At 45.2% G+C, this 20425-nt stretch overlaps 1 protein-coding gene across 2 annotated transcripts in view; it reads left to right on the top strand.

The window, feature by feature from the left end:
* Positions 1-20257, top strand: part of LAS1L (LAS1 like ribosome biogenesis factor) — a 44843-nt gene extending 24586 nt beyond the window's left edge. For both annotated transcript variants that reach the window (XM_082208255.1, XM_082208256.1), the window contains exons 9-14: positions 771-856; positions 2117-2323; positions 3680-3818; positions 4354-4703; positions 8155-8299; positions 19926-20257. In XM_082208255.1, coding sequence (XP_082064381.1) covers positions 771-856; positions 2117-2323; positions 3680-3818; positions 4354-4703; positions 8155-8299; positions 19926-20016 — 1018 coding nt within the window. In that variant the 3' untranslated portion in view covers positions 20017-20257. The remainder of the gene's footprint in view (positions 1-770; positions 857-2116; positions 2324-3679; positions 3819-4353; positions 4704-8154; positions 8300-19925) is intronic.
* Positions 20258-20425: the final 168 nt, after the last annotated feature.

Raw genomic sequence — 20425 nt, forward strand, 5'->3', positions numbered from 1 at the left:
TAAAGGCTCATTTTGAGCAAGTCCACCTAATGAAATAAGCTACCTTCTCACTTCTTATCCCACTCAACAAACCATCAGGCAACAACTTATAAAGTATATTTAAAATAAGATTTACTTGCTTTGTAATCATGCATTGGTTCACAGCAATGGCAGCATTAAAAAAATATCCCTTAGGCAGTATAGCACATGCCTGATGCTGGAGCAAGCGGAGGGCCCGACTGCCCTCATGGCTGGTCAAAGGATGAGAGAGAGAGGAACAGGAGGTACTATATGTTGCTTCCTCTCCAAGAGAGGAAGGGAAATGACATCACATAGAGCCATTTCTACCACTTGTATTTCTATGGTCTGAGTATCTGCCTATCAGCAATACAGCTCCGTTGACTTAGCCCCTTCTCATGCTATGTGGGAAGAATATGCATTTGTTAGGTTTGGCTGCTAATCTCCCACAGGAATGGCATAAGGAAAACATTCCATTTCCCTAGCATATGAAGATGAGAAGAAATTCTGGTTTGTGATTGGATCCTAGTTTGTAGGCAGGTGCAAACAGTCTTTTGGCCATTGGAATGTACCAATGAACTAAGGTTAATAGCTACACCAAGATCAGAAGGGAAGGAGGAAGTGTGCAATCTACTCAAGCCTTGTTCTTTCTAATGGTTTGGCATTAAATAAGCACAATTGAAGAAAGTTGGGTTATACCAATGGTGTCTGGTGCTCATATGTAGTGGTAGAGCGGAAGGAAGGAAACTCACTGAGATTTGTAATGACTCTAGGGAGGCTATGATCGAAGTGTTGCTTGATGATGGCTTTCTCATCCCAACCACGGAAGAGCTGAACATCTTGAATATTGAACATCTAGGTTAGTGCTCTAGATTTCTCTTTTCTTTTGGCACAGATGTGTGCACATGGTTTCAGCAGTTGACCACTCAAAATAAATAAAACAAATCTGTGCTACATCCTAGCAAACCGTATTACCATTTTAAGTACAGTGGTGCCTCGCAAGACGAAATTAATTCGTTCCGCAAGTTTTTTCTTCTTGCGAGTTTTTCGTCTTGCGAAGCACGGTTTCCCATAGGAATGCATTGAAAATCAATCAATGCGTTCCTATGGAAACCGCCTTCCGACCAGGTCCGGGGACAGTCTGTCCCCCGACCTCTTCTGAAGGCTGGGGGGGGGGGACAAGGGCTTTTCTTTCCACCGCCAGCCTTCAAAAGGCTGTTCTGAAGGCTGGCGGTGGGAAGAAAAGCCCTTCTCCCCACCTCCCGCCCCGCAAGCTCCGGGGACAGGAGGGCTTTGCTGCCGACCGCCAGCATTTTAAAAGCCCCCGCTGTCCCGGGGTGATTTTAAAATGCTGGCGGGCGGCAGCGAAGCCTCCGCTGTCCCGGGGGGATTTTAAAATGCTGGGGGTCGGCAGCAAACGCTTCGCTCCCGCCCGCCAGCATTTTAAGATCGCCCGGGACAGCAGAGAAGTCTCTGCTGTCCCGGGAAGGCAGGCGGGGGGGGGAGCAAAGACTTTTGCCCCCCCCCGGCCTTCAGAAGAGGTCCAGGACCTCTTTTGAAGGCCGGCGCTGGGCGAAAGTCTTTGCTCCCGACCGCCAGTATTTTAAAAGAGGTCCCCGGAGATTTCCCTATGGGCTTTCTTCTTGCGAAGCAAGTCCATAGGGAAATTCGTCTTGCGGAATGACTCAAAAACGGAAAACTCTTTCGTCTTGCGAGTTTTTCGTTTTGCGAGGCGTTCGTCTTACGGGGCACCACTGTAATATAAATTAATAGCTTTCAGTTGCCATCATAGTCAGAAATTATGTGGAATGTGGGGAGGGGGCAAAGACAGAATGAGAAAGTAGTAAACTGCCCTGCACCTTGCCTTTTCAAATTAATGAAATTGAGTTAATCATGTCTGTTAATTTCAGTGACTCTGCTTTGGGTACAGCTAGCACTGGATACAGCCTTATGATTGTGGTTCTACACCCTCCTGCTGATAACAGTAGTAACAATAATCATGCAGAAATATAACTTTAAAACTTGAGGAAAATTAAGGGAATGTGGTGGTGTTCAATATATTACCTGGTTGTTGTTGTTTGAATAACTTTTTTCCTCTCTCCCCTTGGTGGTGGTGTAGAAACCGTGGATTGGGATTTTAGAATCCCTCAGTCCTTTGGTTGCTTCTGGTACCCCCTCCTGAGGGGCCTGCACTCTAGAGACTTCACACAGACTCTGGCCGAGATGCTGTTCCGTGAGCTGAAGAAATTCTTCTCGATTACCGAACTCCGGTCAGACTATCTCATCAGGTGGCTCACAAAAATTTTAGAGACCAGCGCACCATCAAGTGAGTATTGTACCCTTTGCAGGAATAAAAAGCCACAGAAAGCGCTGTTTAATCCTCATCATCAACAGCAACATTTTTTTGAGAGCCAGGGTGGTGTAGTGGCTACAGAGTTGGCCTAGGACCTGGGAGACCAGAGTTCTAGTCCGCACTCAGCAGTGAAGTTCACTTGGGCCAGTCACTCGCTCTCAGCTTAACCTACCACACAGGATAAAAAGGGGGAGGGGGGAGGAGAACTTAAGTATGCCACCTTGAGCTCCATGGAGTAAAGGTGGGATATAAATGTAATAAAACAAATAATAATAAACATTTAAGGTAACTGTCCCCAGCCTGGTACCCACCAGAAGTTTTGATGACCGTTTCTGTCAGCCATGAGAGTGGGAGGCCAGAACTTCTGAAGGGTACCAGGTTGAGGAAGGCTGATCTAAAACATGCAAACCAATATGAAAAAATATTTTTTGCTATTTATTTTATGTGTTTTTATACCACATACAAAAAAGACAAATAGAATAAGTAGAATACAGGTGACCATGACTTTCTGTGTACGCAGCCTTGAAGGTTGAGGAAACACATTAATGTGTTAATTCACACATTAGTGTGAATTAATGTTCCTTGCCAACTACATTTGCAGTTTTGTAGGAACTAGTGAATAGGAAAACCTAGCAATGTCACATTTACTATAAATCTGGAAAGGAGTTGCTCTCCTTGTAGGGCTCTTTTCTACACCCTCATTTTCTTCCTTTTAATGATACCTTTTGCTTAAGCCTCAAGAATTGGAACACAAGGGTAGTCCTGCACTGAACCAAAGATTCATCCAGTCTAACATTCTTATTTTAGCAGGGACTAACTTCTGAAGGAGTCTATGAGCAGAGCATGAAAGCAATGGCTGTCCCTCACAACAACTGGTATTCAAAGTGGCTGTTTCTGATTATGGAAGTTCCACTTGACAAATAGCCTTTGATAGAACTGGCCCCTATGAATTTGTCTAATCACCATTTAAAGCCATCTGTTAGATGACAATTGAACTGCTGTTGTTCTGATCAGTCTGGCTCCCACCAATGCCTTGTTCTGTTAGTAAAATTTGACAAACCTGCTCCTTGAGGTTTTCTCGAAACTGGCTCTCCATTTACTTGTTTTTCTGTTTTAAAACACATACTGTTAAATCAGCTACTCTTGGCTCCATTTTACAGATAAGACAACTGGGGCTGAGACAAAGTGACACTTTCCCAAAGCCACATTATGGCAGATATGGAATTTTGACCCAGGCCTTCCTTTTTCAAATCCAACTCATTTGATTACACACTCTTTCTTTGCCAGCTAAGTGTCTCTTTTCTTTTTCTTTCATGGTTCTGCGTGAAGAGAAAAAGTCAATGCATTCCCACACAAATAGCGAAAGCACCCCGGAGCCATTTCTTCAAAATGTTTCACTGCAGTGGCAAAAACTCCTTGATTGTTGCCTAGAAGCTACTTGCTGGGCGAGTCTTCATCTCATGCACATGTAAGTATGTAAGCCATTCACTGGAATATGCACGGTGGTGGAGACCTGGGCTTCAGGGTGTTAGTGCAGAGGAGTCAGTTCAGGAAACCAACATGATTTGCAGCCAATACTTCAGCCTCTGAACTGGCTCCTCATTGCCCTGTGGACACAGGTAAGAGATGGGACTTTTTACTAGAAGCACTCTAAATACCTTGGCACTTAAAAACCCTAGGGCAGAGATGGGGATCCTCAGGCTTGGGTATCAAATGAAGCCTTCCAAGCCTCCCTTTCTCTGCCCCTTGCACTTTCTCAAGTTGATCTTGCTTAGTTCTGTGCTTGGGTTCACATGAGAGTGTGGTGCACTTGCAAGGAGTGTGGTGGTTTGGTGTGCTCCACACCGAGATAGGGAAATAAAACTCGCAGGTATGGAATTTATTGGCACCTATTATGCCCAGCTGGCTTCTTAAACACTAACTTGCTTTGGCCAACTCGTTTGAAAGCAGTTGTTCTGCCCTTGCATCACACTCTCTCCACATGTCTCTCTTTCCGGGCTCAGGATTCTGGAAAAATTGGATCAGCCTTTGCCTCCAGATTCCAAGGAATTGCTTCTCTACCTCACCTCTATTTACACCCAAGAGGACACCGTTCCCAGCCCAGGCTCGATCCCAGAACTCCGCAAGCAGCCTATTTATACTGTGGAGAGCTTACAGTGGCAAGTGAAGCAGAGCAATATGGCCAGAGGGCTTGCCAAAAGAACTACAAAGCACGAGTGGCCGCTGGGAGATATTGAAGAAGAAGAAGAGATGGAGGAGGAAGAGGGAGAAGCTCAGGCAGCACATCTCTACCCTGGATATCTTGATGAGAAAAGGATGGTTCTGCTTGGGTCGGTCTGGCAGGTCAGCCCAGGTAAAAATTGCCTTTTGGTTTGCTGGGGAAAGGGAGAAACAAGAAGCAGTCTGGAGTGTCTCCAGCCTTACATCTGGCATTGTCTTGAGTATCTGTACACATCATGATTAGTAGTTGCAAGTATGTGGAATGGTGGTAGTGGCAGTGGTGGGCTGTTAATATTATTATTGGATTTGTGAGTCACTTCCTCTTACCCTGGGCAGCCCAAAGCGACTTACAGCCAAACAGTTGAGTGGAGATAGAAAAGGATGGAACTAAGCACCTGTGATTCAGAGACACTTGAGCCCACAGTTTCATTCTTTGCCTAGCAGGGGCCTTTGCTACATCAGAGGAAATAGAACTTTGCAGGAGCTATGAAGGATAGAACACATTCTTGGCATGCAAAAAGTACCATGTTCATTCCCAGGCATCTCTAGGTAGGCCTGGAAAATACCCATCTGAAACCATAGAGAGCTGTTGCCTTAGACAGTGAACTAATGGTCTGATTTGGCACAAGGCAGCTTCCTAAGTATGTTCTGAGGTGATAAAATCACATGGGGGGATGAGTTGGTGGAGGGAGAGAAAGAGGACCCTCTCTTGTAAGTTATCAGTGGTAGAATATCTGCTTTGCCTGCAGGATCCCAGGTGCAGTCCTATAAGTTAATTTGTGTGTTGAGTGGCCCATTCAATTTCTTTGGATGATGCTGAGTTCTAATGTTAAAAAAAGAAAGTATTCTCTGCGTCAGTCTAGTCTTCAGTGCAAAATGCCCGGGCTTGTGAGAATCATTCTGAGCTATGAATGTTGCTTGTTTTTCCCCCTAGGCTGAGTCAGCCTCATTCTAGCACCTGTTACTAGATTTAGTATTAATTCCAGCTCTCTCTAATAATCTTTTTAATTTCCTTATTGCTCAAGTAGTACACATTGAGTTTCCCAGGCAGTTACCCAGTGTGTTGCCCAATAAGTTTCCAGAAATGTTGTGTTAGACATGCCCCAAAGAGATATAAAAAATCTGCTTTCAATGCTCCTCTCATTTAGAAACTACTCAAATTCATTCATTCATTCTCTCGCCCTCCCCCCCCTCTCTGTGTGTCTCTCACCCACACACTTGTTTTCTTTTGGGGGGCGGAATGGTGAGGATATTTTGAGCTGGTTTATCCAGAAATAATCATGGCTCAGTCTGAAGTGTGTTTACAGCTCAGAATTGATCTGCACCTCATTCACTGCATCAGTTAGATGTTTGTGGGCAAGTCAACATATAAGCTTGTATTCAACTGACAAAGTGTGTGGGGGGGGTCAAGTAGAATCACACTGCTCTGCATTTGCTGCCCTGCTCTGCTGAAGAAACAGATTGTCAAATTTCTAGACCATTGGTCCAACACATTGGACCCTCAATATGGTCTTTGCTTGAAATGAGGGAAATATCATTTATCAAAATGATATGAGGGAAATATATCCTTTGCTCGAAATGATATGAGGGAAGGACCCAAGGATTTGTGTGAGTGTTCAGTGAACTCCCTTGTCATGATCAGACCATCATTGGGTAAGTTTTGGACTGACACTGGTAGTTCCCACCTAAAGATGGGGTAACCCATCTTTAGAAACTAATGCAACTGTGTGTGTTTCTTGAATGATCTGGGGGATTTCCAGCTAAGAAAGCTGACAATCCTGTCATAGACAGGATTGCCTATGGAATCCAAGATGAAATGAATAGTTGGCACGATTGTTCCTGAGCATCCTCTCCAACATTGTGGAGCCCAATTGGTCTCTTTGTCTTCTGGGGAGCTCCAGGCTATGAAACAAGCTAGATCAAGGCTAGAGTGATGCAAGTCTCACTCTGAAGCTGACCCAGTGCACAGTTGCAGCCTGCCATAAGGTGGGTTGCAATGCAGCCAGATGGGTGGGGTATAATTATATTATTATTGTTATTGTTATCTCCATGCATAGGCCGTATATGTTAAGAAGTTGGTCTCTCAGTGCTTGTTTGGAAGGGTTGACGATTATTGATGTTCTGAAACAGAGATCAGGAACTTCAAGCCCAAAGAGCAAATATGACCCCCAGCCTTATTTGAAAGACTATCTGCAGGCCGTGCACCTTCCCCAGGCCACACCAGCCCTGCTTTTGCCTGGCTGCAATGTTCATTGCTTGCCTGGATGGAGGATAGGGAGGAATGGGTGTGCAACCTCTGAGTTCATGGAGTAGGAGACATTCCAGCATGCAAAAAGTGGCTTCACACAATTTTGCCTCCAGACCCACCTATCACTGGCATGTGACACCAGAAGGATGCCTGTGAGGGATTGTGGCCTTCGGACTGAAAGAGGTTTCCCATCCATTGTAAAGCATACTTACATTTTAACTCAATTCTAACCCACATTGATCTCTGGGGAGAGGAAAAACCGGGAATACAGCATGATCACATCTTACACATATTTAATTTGCTGGGTTTCAGTTGAAGGCAAGCTGGTTGAAATTATGCAAGTTAAATCCAAGCAGGGCAGAGAGTTTAAAAGCTCCACTTGGGTTACCCCACACATAAAGAGCTTTTAAGCTTGCTGGGCAAGGCCCACCCTCTCCCCCCCCCTCACCCACTAGCTGCTGGGTGGTTTATTCATTCATTCAACTTATACACTGCCCTATACCCAGAGGTCTCAGGGCGATTCACAACAAGACCACAACATATAAAATCAAACCAAAAGCAATTACACACACACCCTCCAAGCGACATTCTAAAAGGGTGTTGGATGTCAATAAGATCAACCAAAGGCCTGGTTAAAAAGGAACGTTTTTGCCTGGTGTATACCCAAAGGTGTATAATGAACTTCCCTAAAGAGAGCATTCCATAGATGGGGAGGCGCTGCAGAGAAGGCCCGTTCTTGTGTTGCCACCCTCTGGACCTCGAAGAGGAGGCACACAAAGAAGGGCCTGAGAAGATGATCATATGGGAAGAGGCAGTCCTTGAGGTACTGCAGTCCTTAGCCGTTCCAGGGGTTTGGATATACATGCTTTTCGTGTATATTCAGAACCCTTGAAACCAAACCCCTGTGTAAAGGTAAAGGGACCCCTGACCAATAGGTCCAGTCGTGACCGACTCTGGGGTTGCGGCGCTCATCTCGCTTTATTGGCCGAGGGAGCCAGCATACAGCTTCCGAGTCATGCGGCCAGCATGACTAAGCCACTTCTGGCAAAGCAGAGCAGCGCACGGAAACGCCGTTTACCTTCCCGCCGGAGCAGTACCTATTTATCTACTTGCACTTTGACGTGCTTTCAGACTGCTAGGTTGGCAGGAGCAGGGACCAAGCAACGGGAGCTCACCCCGTCACGGGGATTCAAACCACTGACCTTCTGATTGGCAAGTCCTAGGCTCTGTGGTTGCAATAATATTGTACCACATTTTGTTCATAGTCCGTATGAACAGACCAACCCCAGGTGAAAGGCATTTGATCGTGCTGAATTATCTGTGTCTTCTCTCACAGATTGGGTGAAGTGGGGAAATTATCCCTTGGGGAAATTGCCTGACCAATCAGATGACCCTGACAACCTGCTGGTGGAGAACTACTCCGTGATGTTGACACATGACCAGCTGATGGATGGAGGCAGGAATAGCACCCCCAATGCCACGTGAGTAACATACTGAGGCCTGGATGGGCCCTTGCAGTGCTAAATAAAAGAGATGAAAGGCTTGATCTTGTCTCCACCATGAAACGCACAGGCCAGTCTTTCTCTTACCTTAACATACCTCACAGGGGGGTTGTTAAGACATCAGAAGGTGTGGAGGGTGTGCGCTGTGGATGCTATATTGGGGAGGATCAGAGGAAATGTAATAAAATCCATGGGAATGGCACAGGCCGTGAATTGACATTGTTTTGTTCTTTATGTCTCTCTAAGCTGGGTTTTGAACATTACTTTTCCCTTTCACTTGGTTCATTCTTTAGGAACTGCTCTTTACTCCGAGTAGCTTAGAGTAGCTTCTACATGTTTCCTTGAATGTCTGTCACCCAGACAGCTTCCCCATGCTTAACTTTCCAGGAATAAAACAGCATCATATGTTATTTGTCCTTGGCCTGTGAAGATAGACTCATGGATGTTACGCATATTTGTTCATTTTAACAGATGTTTTAATAACCCAACCTTCCTCCAGTCCCCTCAATTTTTTATAAAATAAACTACTTACCAGCAGCTGAAAACTGCAGGAGGGGAGAGTGGCACTCAGGTCCTGCTTGGCATCTGGTTGGCCATTGTGAATACAGGATGCTGGATTATATAGGCCTTTGGCCTGATCTAGCAGGACTCTTTTTATGTTAAGTTTGGTGCTGAAAGTGTGTGTTGGGAGGTTGCTTGTTTGGCTCTGTGTGATTGAGGCTTTCTAGATTAGGGTTGACTTATGAGGTCAACTTTTGTTTTTTGCTAGAGTTTTGAGATCTACCAACTGGAGACTGATGCAAAGGGTGGGACAGAAATTTGATAAACTACCCAGAGATCTACTGTAGATTCAAATCTAGCTTCTGCCCATCCTTTTTCTAAGCACTTTAGCAATACAGTGACAAAAAAAGCCTCCACCAGCCTTTCTCCCGACATTGGAGCTGGGGAAGAGACAGGAATCCCACTGCGACTACAGGGAAGATCTTTGGCCACCTCTCTAGCTCCAAAGGAAGTAGGAGGAAAGCAAGGGCTAATTGTGGATGCAATGCTGAGTGAAAATTTGTAGCATTGTTTATGCAGCACCTTGGACTTTGGGTGTTTTACAGCAGTTAAACTGAAGCTGAAGTTCAAAGCCTGTCTGCAGTCTAGTATTTGCTAAAAACTGCAAGTGACACCTTAGCAGATGTTGTAGAATCTTAGAATTGTAGAGTTGGAAGGGACCCTGAGTATCATCTAATCCAATCTCCTGCAATGCAGGAATAAAGCATCCAGGACAGATGGCCATCCAACTTTAAAAAGTTCTTCCTGATCTTTTGTCAGAATCTCCTTTCTTGTAGCTTAAAGCCATTGGCTATCCAACTTCTGCTTAAAAACCTCCAATGAAGGAGAGTCCACCACTTGCCAAGAGAGACCATTCTATTCCACTGTCAAACAGCTCTTACCACCCAAAAGCCCTTGAGATATTTGAAGATGGCTATCATGGCTGCTCTCAGTCTCCTCTTTTCCTGGCTAAACATACCTAAATCCCTCAACCATTCCTCATACAGCTTGGTTTCCAGACCCTTGTTCATCTTGGATGCCCTCCTCTGCACACATTCCAGCTTGTCACTATCCTTCTTAAATTGTGGCACCCAGAACTGGACCCAGTACTCCCAATGGGGTCTGACCAAAGCAGAATAGACTGGTACTATTACAGCAACGGGCCCAGGACAGCACTCTTTGGTTCAGACAGCCAGCCAGTTACAAATCAACCTAAGAGTTATCTCATCTAGCCCACATTTTATCAGCTTCTCTGCAAGAGTACCGTGGGAGACGTTGTCAAAAGCATTACTGAAATCAAGATACACTATGTACACAGCATTCACCTGATCTACCAAACTTGTAACTTATTGAAAAAAGAAATGAGATGTGTTTGGCATAACTTGTTTTTGAGAAACCCATGCTGGGTATTAGTACTCATAGCTGACCATTTAATTATTTGTTCTAGACCCTTTCCTGGTTAGTAGATACCTGGGTCTTCTTCTTTTTCCCCATTTTGAAGAGAGGGACAACATCTCTCCACCTCCAGTCTACAAGGACCTCACCTATTCTCCAAGAATTCTCAAATATTATAGGCAGAGGCTCTGAGATTACATCCATGAGCTCCATTAGTACCCTTGGGTGCAGCTGACCAGGCCCTGGATTTTTGAATTCATTTAGCGTAGCTAGATGTTCCTTTATGACCTGTTTCCTATCTTGGGCTTCAGCTCCCTCCTTGCATCGTTTATTCAGTTATCATCAGGTTGGGCATTGCTTTCCTTTTGGGTGAAGACAGAGGCAAAGTAGGTGTTGAGCAATTCTGCCTTCTCCCTGTCATCCAGTAGCATTTATTCCTCCCTCCTCCCTCACAGTTGACTGTATCTGCGGCAACCCCTGTGTGTAACATACAAAAACAGTATGAGAGCAATTCAGTGCCACACTCATCTGATCATTCTGTCCATGCTAGCAGTTCTGCCAGACAGAATGATCCCCTGCTTTCTCCCTGTGCACTGTTGAGGGGGTCTCGGCAACCCTCCAGAGCAAATACAGGCAAGGAGTGTAGAGAAAGCACCATTATGCTAGCAGAAGCCCTTGTACTGGGCTTAGCCAGCATGCTATGTTACTTGAATTGGGGCCTACATGTTTTCCACTTTTCTTTAAAGGCACTCTTTTCCTTCATGTGAAGGAACTGCCCAGCCTTAACCAATCTGGTGTCCCCCATATGTTTTGGACTACAGTGGTGCCTCGCAAGACGAAAAGAATCTGTTCTGTGATTCTCTTCGTCTAGCGGTTTTTTCGTCTTGCGAAGCAAGCCCATTGAAGGATTAATGGATTAGCGCTATTAGTGGCTTTTAGCGGCTTATCTGCTGATCGGATCAGCTGATAAGCAGCTTAGAAAAAGGGGGGAGGGGAAAAAACCAGCAGGAACTCGCAAGACATTGTCGTCTTGCGAAGCAAGCCCATAGGAAATTCGTTTTGCGAAGCACCTCCAAAACAGAAAACTCTTTCATCTAGCGAGTTTTCCGTCTTGCGAGGCATTCATCTTGTGGGGCACCACTGTATATCTATCAATTCCAGCCAGCACACATGTGCTAGGTTGAAGCTGGCAGCAGTCATAGTCCAAAGTGTCAAAAGGGCACCACGTAGGTGAAGATGGTATTTGGCTAAGCTGACCCATGAACGGTGAGCAAGCCAAGTATATTGTTATATAGAATCATATTTTTTTAAATAATGATTTTATTTATTTTCATGGTACAGAAGATAAATTTTGAGAAAACAATTGCTACAACAGTAAACAACAAATACCGTATTTTTCGTCCCATAGGACGCACCTAGTTTCTTTGGGGGGAAATAAAGGGGAAAAAAATTATTTTCCCCCCAGGTGCGCTGTGCTAATCCCGAAGCTTGGGGCGTGCGGAGCTCAGCGCGCCCCAAACTTCTGGGTGCCGGCAAGGTCTCCACTAGCCGTGGGAGAGCCACGTGGCTCTCCCAGGGCTAGCGGAGCGCTGTGCTAATCCCGAAGCTTGGGGCGTGCAGAGCTCAGTGCGCCCCAAGCTTCTGGGTGCCGGCAAGGTCTCCACTAGCCGTGGGAGAGCCGCGCGGCTCTCCCAGGGCTAGCGGAGCGCTGCGCTAATCCCGAAGCTTGGGGCGTGCGGAGCTCAGCGCGCCCCAAGCTTCTGGGTGCCGGCATGGTCTCCGCTAGCCATGGGAGAGCCGCGTGGCTCTCCCACGGCTAGCAGACCGCTGCGCTAATCCCGAAGCTTGGGGTGTGCGGAGCTCAGCGCGCCCCAAGCTTCTGGGTGCAGGCAAGCTTTCCACTAGCCGTGGGAGAGCCATGCGGCTCTCCCACGCCTAGCGGATAGCTTCCTGAAGCCTGGAGAGCGAGAGGGGTCGGTGCGCACCGACCCCCCTCGCTCTCCAGGCTTCAGCGAAAGCCTGCATTCGCCCCATAGGACACACACATTTCCCCTTCATTTTTGGAGGGGGGAAAGTGTGTCTTATAGGGCGAAAAATACGGTAGCTAGTTCTGACAAAATTATTAGTATTATATTATGCCACATGTTAAAGTTTCATTTGATTACTCTGAGATCACACCACATTTTCTCATGAGTGCTGGGTGGATTACCGCAATAGTCTGAACAATTTATATATTCAATAAATGTTTGTCATATGAAATGATATTGACCTTCAGGAGCCTAGAGGCCTTAACCCAATTGTTTGGTTAACTATGTCCTAATTCTAGGAATGGGATGCCTTATTTAAAGTTTCTGTCTGTTCCTAAATACAGAAAACATTTTTCCTTGGCTCAGACGAATGCTTTATCCTCAAAGCTTCTAGGGGGTATATATTACAAAGCTCCTATAAGTAAAAGATTGTGCACTTTCAACAACAAAGACGTATATTTTGTTTTACCTGTTCTTTTTTTAAAGCATTTTTACAAGTGTACATAGGAACTGATATGCCCCATTACACAGTCCTTCATTGAATGCCCTTCAGAATTTCTCTTGACAACTTTCATGGAGAGCTTGAACTTTTTGAATGATGGAGCAAGTTGCAAAATTCATAAATGTAGCAATCTTTGATAGCTTTTTCTGCTTTTAGCCATCTTAAATGCTTCACATTCTGTAACTTTTTATTTTATCTGTGGTTGGTAGACCATAAATAAACAGCATTTGAATATTAGTTTCTATCCATGTTCTATTTATTAAGCAAATTGATTAAAAAAACTTGTGTGGTTCAGACTTCTACAATCTGGTAACAGCCCAAGTTAAGGGACGCGGGTGGCGCTGTGGGTTAAACCACAGAGTCTAGGACTTGCTGATCAGGAGGTCGGCAGTTCAAATCCCTGTGACGGGGTGAGCTCCCGTTGCTCGATCCCTGCTCCTGCCAACCTAGCAGTTCGAAAGCACGTCAAAGTGCAAGTAGATAAATACTGTATTTTTTGCTCTATAAGACTCACTTTTTCCCTCCTAAAAAGTAAGGGGACATGTGTGTGCGTCTTATGGAGCGAATGCAGGCTGCGCAGCTATCCCAGAAGCCAGAACAGCAAGAGGGATCGCTGCTTTCGCTGCGCAGCGATCCCTCTTGTTGTTCTGGCTTCTGAGATTCAGATTCCCCCCCCCCTTGTTTTCCTCCTCCAAAAACTAGGTGCGTCTTATGGTCTGGTGCGTCTTATAGAGCAAAAAATACGGCAGGAAGGTAAACGGTGTTTCCGTGCGCTGCTCTGGTTCGCCAGAAGCGGCTTAGTCATGCTGGCCACATGACCCAGAAGCTGTACGCCGGCTAATAAAGCGAGATGAGCGCCGCAGCCCCAGAGTCGGTCACAACTGGACCTAATGGTCAGGGGTCCCTTTACCTTTAACAGCCCAAGTTACAAATATTTTTCTTGCCCTAAAGACCTCAGATAGGATTGGGGAATAGCGTATGTTACAATAGAGTCTTTGCTACAAAATTGTTCCAGAGGTCTGAGCACTAGATTGGACACTAATCTGAACACTAGATTGGCCGGCATCTATTTTAGGTCTCTGCAGCAGGCCTTCTATTTATGGTTAGTTTTTTACCCCAAAGTTGGATGTTTCCAGCAGGGTGGCTCCTAATTGTCCATTTGAGCCAGTGCTGTGAACTTCCATCATTTTGTCACCAGAGCAATAATGTCAGTTGCCACAGCAGCTGCTCCAATTGTAGCCATTTATAGCCACTCCTGTCCCACTTGCTTAACTGTTCTAACTCTGATCCTGCTGTGGTGTTGATTTCTTCCTGTCGGTGTGTGGCGAGGGCAAAATTGTTTGACACACAACTGAAGGCAGAGATGTACAGAAAATAGTTGACATCCAAATTGAGCTTTTCTAGATGATCAGAAATGGTTGCGTTCCCCAGTTCAGCTTCATTTTTAGTGCAATATTCATGCAATACTAGATCCATCTGAAGGAGCATGAAGATGCTGCTCCTTTGTCAAGAATGGTGAGCGGGAACAATTGTTGAAGAGGGCAGTTTGCCTCTCTCGCCCTTCCAAGTAGATTTTTTTGCCAGCAGCAAGGATGCAGGAGCAGATAGCCCTGGGGCACTCCAATGTGTACATGCTGTCTTGCTGTTGAACCTCCCCCTTGCTGTTCTGGGGGTATGGGTAGTGCTTATGGCCTAAACCACTGAGCCTCTTGGGCTTGCCGATCAGAAAGTTGGTGGTTTGAATCCACGCAAGAGGGTGAGCTCCTGTTGCTCTGTTCCAGCTTCTGCCAACCTAGCAGTTCAAAATATAAATAGGTACCACTGTGGCAGGAAAGTAAATGGTGTTTCCGTACACTCTGGCACTCATCACGGTGTAATGTTGCGCCAGAAGCAGTTTAGTCATGCTGGCCACATGACCCAGAAAGCTGTCTGGACAAACTCTGGCTGCCTCAGCCTGAAAGCAAGATGAGCGCCGCACCCCATAGTCGCCTTTGACTGGACTTGCCCACCCAGGGGTCATTTATCTTTCCCTTTACCTCTGGGGATGTATAATCGGGAAGCAGGCAAATTATTATCATTAATGACTGATAACGGGTGTTCTTGTGGTCCAGTCCTGCTTTTCTGCTTCCTTTTGAGGCATATTGAATAGCTATAGTTGAGAACAGATTGCTGGACTAGATGGGCTTTTGGTTCTTAATTAAATCTTCATCCCATCCTTCTACCAGAAGGCATCCAGTGCTGCAAGTATTGAAGTAGCAAAACAATAGAATTAAAAATTAAACTCAGAACATGTTAAAAGGTTAAGAATGTATCAAAACAGTTACATATTTAAATGATGGCTAATCATTTCAAGATTGCTGGGAACAATCTCTTTCAGCCACCCAATGCCGGGTAAGGGAGGTTTGTTAAAAACAAATGTTTTTAAATCCCTCCTGACCATTAATAACAAGGTAGACAGGTGCACCTCACCAGGAAGGGTATTCCACAAACAGGGAACCACTCCTGAGAAGGCCCTGCCTCAGAACATCTCCAACCAGACTGCATTCTCAACACCCAAGCATTTACTTCTGTGGTAGTTGCCACAACTGATATAATAACCACAGGGTTGGCTTAAGTACAGTGGCCAAGAAATGGAGCTAAGAGTGGCAGAACATCTGGATTGAACTTCACCTTTGCCATGAAAGCGCCCTGTCCCTTCATCCCAATCAGCAACATGAAGATAATAATAGTGACCTGCTTTGCAGGGATATTATAAGAGCAGTAATGAGTCTGCTTCAGTTTGGACATAACCAGCATAAATGCATTTGTTAATAGCACTGACCTTTTTCTTCATACCTACAGATTCTTCTCTGTTGTCTTCCAGTCATCCCTCAGTTGCATAAGTAGCAGAAACCCCCTCCACCATTCAGTTTCTAAACATAGACTGACTAACAAGAGTTCTTTGTTTTTATCTTGAGTCCATTTCAAAACACCATCCCTCTTAGGGTATGTGGTGCTCTCTCTTTCCGCCTTTCTTTCCCCCACCTTGAGGTTTGATTTACGTCACTGTTTGAGGCTTCTGCTGCTGCTGCTGTGAGAGTGCAAAAGAGAAGCATGAGGTCTTGCTTTAGCAATGAGGTGTGAATTTTGTGGTCGCATGTGTCTATTTGAGGAAGGGAAAGGAAAGAGGTTACTCTGGTTATGAGGTCTCTTTTAAGAACTAAGCCCCTGTGGGCTGAGTGGGAAATTTAAGCACCTTGGGTCCTCTGTTTCTTTTTCTCACAGACTTTGCACCTCCCTGTGTGGTGGGGAGGATGGGTTTACCCCCTCTGTCTTCCCCCAACTGTTTTTGCGGGCAAAAAAGGAAGGGCTCAAATGATGTACAGGAAGCAGCTGATTTCTGAAATAAATCACTGTGGAAGGGAGCTGTTGATGCCTGCAACTTGGAGGATGGGCGGAAACCTCACTTCCACAAAGTGCCTTGCTTTACCTGGGCTATAACTTACTCAAAGAGATGTTGCAGAAGCCCCAGATGCTGTCTAACTAACATGTTTGTGCAAGGAGTTCTGCAAGGGGACATCCCTCAGTCTCCACAGGGTTGGGGAAAACCCTAGAGCAGATTTAAGGGGCACACAGGCCCTAGAAAGGGGCAAAAATCTTTGTGCTTTAATTTCAAAGAGCATGATGTCCAGTTTATGACAAGTGTAGTCAGTGCTGTGCCTCTCCCAATGACGCTGGACTGCAAGTGACTACCTCAGTGGCAATGCTCACTGAGGCTAATAATAATAATAATAATAAATAATATAAAATTTATATCCCACCCATCTGACTGGGTATATAAAAAAACAAAACATAAAACATTAAAAACAAAATCTCCTATACAAGCGGCAAACCGATAACAATAATAATAAACAGTTTGCAGTTATACCCAAATTAAAGTAACCACCAACTCCAACTAAACATTTAACCAACACCAACCCAACAAAAATGAAACAGAGGAACCAAAAGTAGAACCGTTCAAAACATTTTAGCCAGTTGCCCCAACCCAAGAGTTGTTCCAGCAATGTCCCTCCGCCTCCCAGGAGCCTCTTCGCTGTTCAAGTGAGTGTGGGCCCCACCCCCGTGGGCCAGGTGGAAGTGGGCCTTGCAGCAGGAAGCAGCCTTCATTGTAGCACTTAAGCAGCAGCATTCCCTTTCTGTCATAGATGGAGGTCTCTCCTGTGGGGTTGAGATAGTTTGCTTTGTGCAGAGCCTATCCATCTTTATCTGCTGTCTAGCATTATTAAAAAGGTAAAGGTACCCCTGCCCGTACGAGCCAGTCGTGTCCGACTCTAGGGTTGTGCACCTATCTCACTTAAGAAGCCGGGGGCCAGCGCTGTCCGGAGACACTTCCGGATCACGTGGCCAGCGTGACGAAGCTGCTCTGGCGAGCCAGCACCAGCGCAGCACACGGAAACGCTGTTTATCTTCCCGCTATAAAGCGGTACCTATTTCTCTACTTGCACTTAAGGGTGCTTTCAAACTGCTAGGTGGGCAGGAGCTGGGACCGAAAGACGGGAGCTCACCCCGCCGACCATGCGATTGGCAAGCCCTAGGCACTGAGGTTTTACCCACAGCGCCACCCGCGTCCTAGCATTATTAAAGGTAAAGGTAAAGGTACCCCTGCCCGAATGGGCCAGTCTTGACAGACTGTGGGGTTTGTGCGCCCATCTCACATTTATTGGCCGGGGGCCAGCGCTGTCCGGGGACACTTCCGGGTCACGTGGCCAGCGTGACATCGCTGCTCTGGCGAGCCAGAGCCGCACACGGAACGCCGTTTATTAGTATTAGCATTATTAGTTCTCTGCATTTTACAACATAGGAAACTGTCTTTAGTCAGGCTGCTAGTTGTGGCTCTCCAGTTTCAGACAAGGTACATTCGTAGCTTATCTGGAGATACCAGGAATTGAACCCCTGGGATGCTTTGCATGCAAAGCAGATGTGCTGCCACTGAACTACAGCCCTCAACTAAAATGTCCAGTCCCATCCCTGAAAGTGATGAGGTGGAAACATTCCAGCTGTGACAAGCATTTTATTCTGCCATCCTGTGCCCCAGTGTGCTATTTCCAACTACCTTGTTTCATCTTATAGTGGAGATGCAGCCTGTCCTCTGTTTCTACTATGATTCTGCTTGTAGTGTTCACTCCTCAGTTTTGCACCACAGCCTGATCTATGCATAAGACAGAGTGAGGTGGTAGAGTTCTCAGGTGTGGAAGAACAGACTGCAGACTTCAGGCTTCACAATTTTTAATGCTACCCTAATGCTAGCACAATAGGGAGCAACTTCCTAGCATGCTTGGTTTTTGTTTTTGTCTGGGTTTTTTATTGTGATTTGTGTTGAGGGGTTGGGTACCAAAACCGGCATCCCTTATCAGCTGTCTGAAGCGGTACAGTCCACTCTACCACCTCAGCATTCTGGTGACTTGCTCTGCTGCATATGTAGACCAGTCCCGCTGCATATCTTCAGTTAAATCATTTGTGTTACTTGGCAAGCCATGTTGAGACATGGGCAAGATGTTTTATTTTGCTACCTTTTTATTCCACCTTTTCTCCAAGGCTCTCATTTATCTATGATTATGCAGAAGCTTGAACATGAGATTGGCTCTTGACTCTAGCATTAGGGGAATTCTTTACTATATCTGGCTTTAGGGAAATTTGTAGGTGCTTTTCAGTCTTTTCTTGTCCCTACTTGTTGAAAACACACATGTGGCCTGATGGGGTTAGATATTAGAAACCACAGCAGACATGAAGCAGGCATGTGTCTTAAGGCTACAGCCTTAAGCAGGTTTACCAGCTCTAAGCATCTTGGGTGTGGAATACCTGAGATACTTACCCCAATATGTAGGTGCATACCCCAACCTTACCTCACAGTGGCCAGTTAATTTTAGGAGGGCAGATTTTGCCTGTCTTACTGGCTGATTTGATGTTAGCTTTATGAAGCTGTAGCTGGACTTTTCATTGTGGTTTGCACATGCTGTTGACCACTTTGCGAATTTGATGGTAAAGAAGCAGGGAAGGCAAATCCTGCTGAACACAGGGTGTTCCCAGGCTGTCACTGTGTCCAGGAGGGATTAAATCACATCTTGATGAATTCAGCTTGCAAGTCTTATGCAGCAAACACACTTCCCCAAAAGATCTGACTTCTTGCAATAAGGAAGGTGGTGGGGAAATGCTCTGGAAAGTGGGATAACAGTTTTTCTGTTGCAGAATCATCTAGCACCCTTGAAAACAATCCAGAATGAATGTTTCTAATATAGTCAAACAGAGATGCATGAACGCTGAATAAACAAGTTGTCTGGAAGCACCTTCTGCTGTATTTACTTTTTAACCAAGGATGGTTCTGTTAAAATATCAGTTTCTGCTCTGGCACTGGCAGGTCCCTTGCTGGTTGTATTTGCATTTTGTTAGGGGAATCCCTTCTTTCCTCCAGAGAACAAAACAGCTGTTGGGCAGTTTTCTGTGTGTGCAATGTGGAATTTACATTCAGAAGTAACCATTATTTAATCCTGGGATAGGGCAAAGGTGATTATAGTTGTGAAACACTCTTCACTAGTACAGTGGTGCCTCGCAAGACGAAATTAATCCGTTCCGTGAGTCTCTTCGTCTAGCGGTTTTTTCGTCTTGCGAAGCAACCCTAGTAGCGGATTAGCGCTATTAGCGGTTTAGCGGCTATTAAAGGCTTAGCGGCTAAAAGGCTATTAGCGGCTTAGAAAAAAGGGGGGGAGCGAAAAAAATTGCAAGACGTTTTCGTCTTGCGAAACAAGCCCATAGGGAAATTGGTCTTGCGAAGCGCATCGAAAAACGGAAAACCCTTTCGTCTAGCGGGTTTTTCGTCTTGCGAGGCATTCGTCATGCGGGGCACCACTGTATATCTTAAGTTGAGTTCAATAGGTAAGTCCAGTGTTTCTCAAGCTTGGGTGCCCAGCTCACCCCTGACCAATGGTCCTCCTAGCTAGGGATGATGGGATTTGTACCCACTACCCGTGTATAAGATGCCCCCAGTTTTTAAACCTTATTTTACAATAAAAAGCCTTGTGTTATACACAAAAAGTATGGTATGCGTTTGTGTCCCTTTTGCTTATAAAATTTGTTTTTAAAGCTGTTTTCCCCCCTTCTCCTACAGCTCTTCAGAATGGGGTGGCTCTGCTGCTGAGGGATTATTATGGACCCAGAGCGAGCTCCATAAGATAAAAAATGACCTTCAACTGTTCTAACAAGTGGATGATGTGCTGGTGGTGCAGAAGAATATAGTGTGCGGAATTGGCACTACTGCAAGTGTCACATACATACATGTTCCACATTTGTAATATTTTAATGTTTCAGTATTTTAATGCTGTATTTTAATTTTGTTTTAAGGTGTAATCATTCAACTTGTTTTATTATTGCTTGTAAGCTGCTCTGAGCCCGGCCGGTCTTGCCTGGGGAGGGCGGGGTATAAATAAAAATTATTATTATATTATTATTATTATTATTATTATTATTATTATTATTATTATTACATATCATGTGCTGAGGTGTTGGCATGCTATTTTGTTTACTACATGTGAAAGTCTTGCCATTTTACAATTCTTTTTAAAAAAGAAACTAAACAATATAAATCTTCAATCAAATATTGAAATATAA

This window comes from Podarcis vaucheri, assembly GCF_965113315.1.
Source record: "Podarcis vaucheri genome assembly, chromosome: Z".
Classification (NCBI taxonomy): Eukaryota; Metazoa; Chordata; class Lepidosauria; order Squamata; family Lacertidae; genus Podarcis; species Podarcis vaucheri.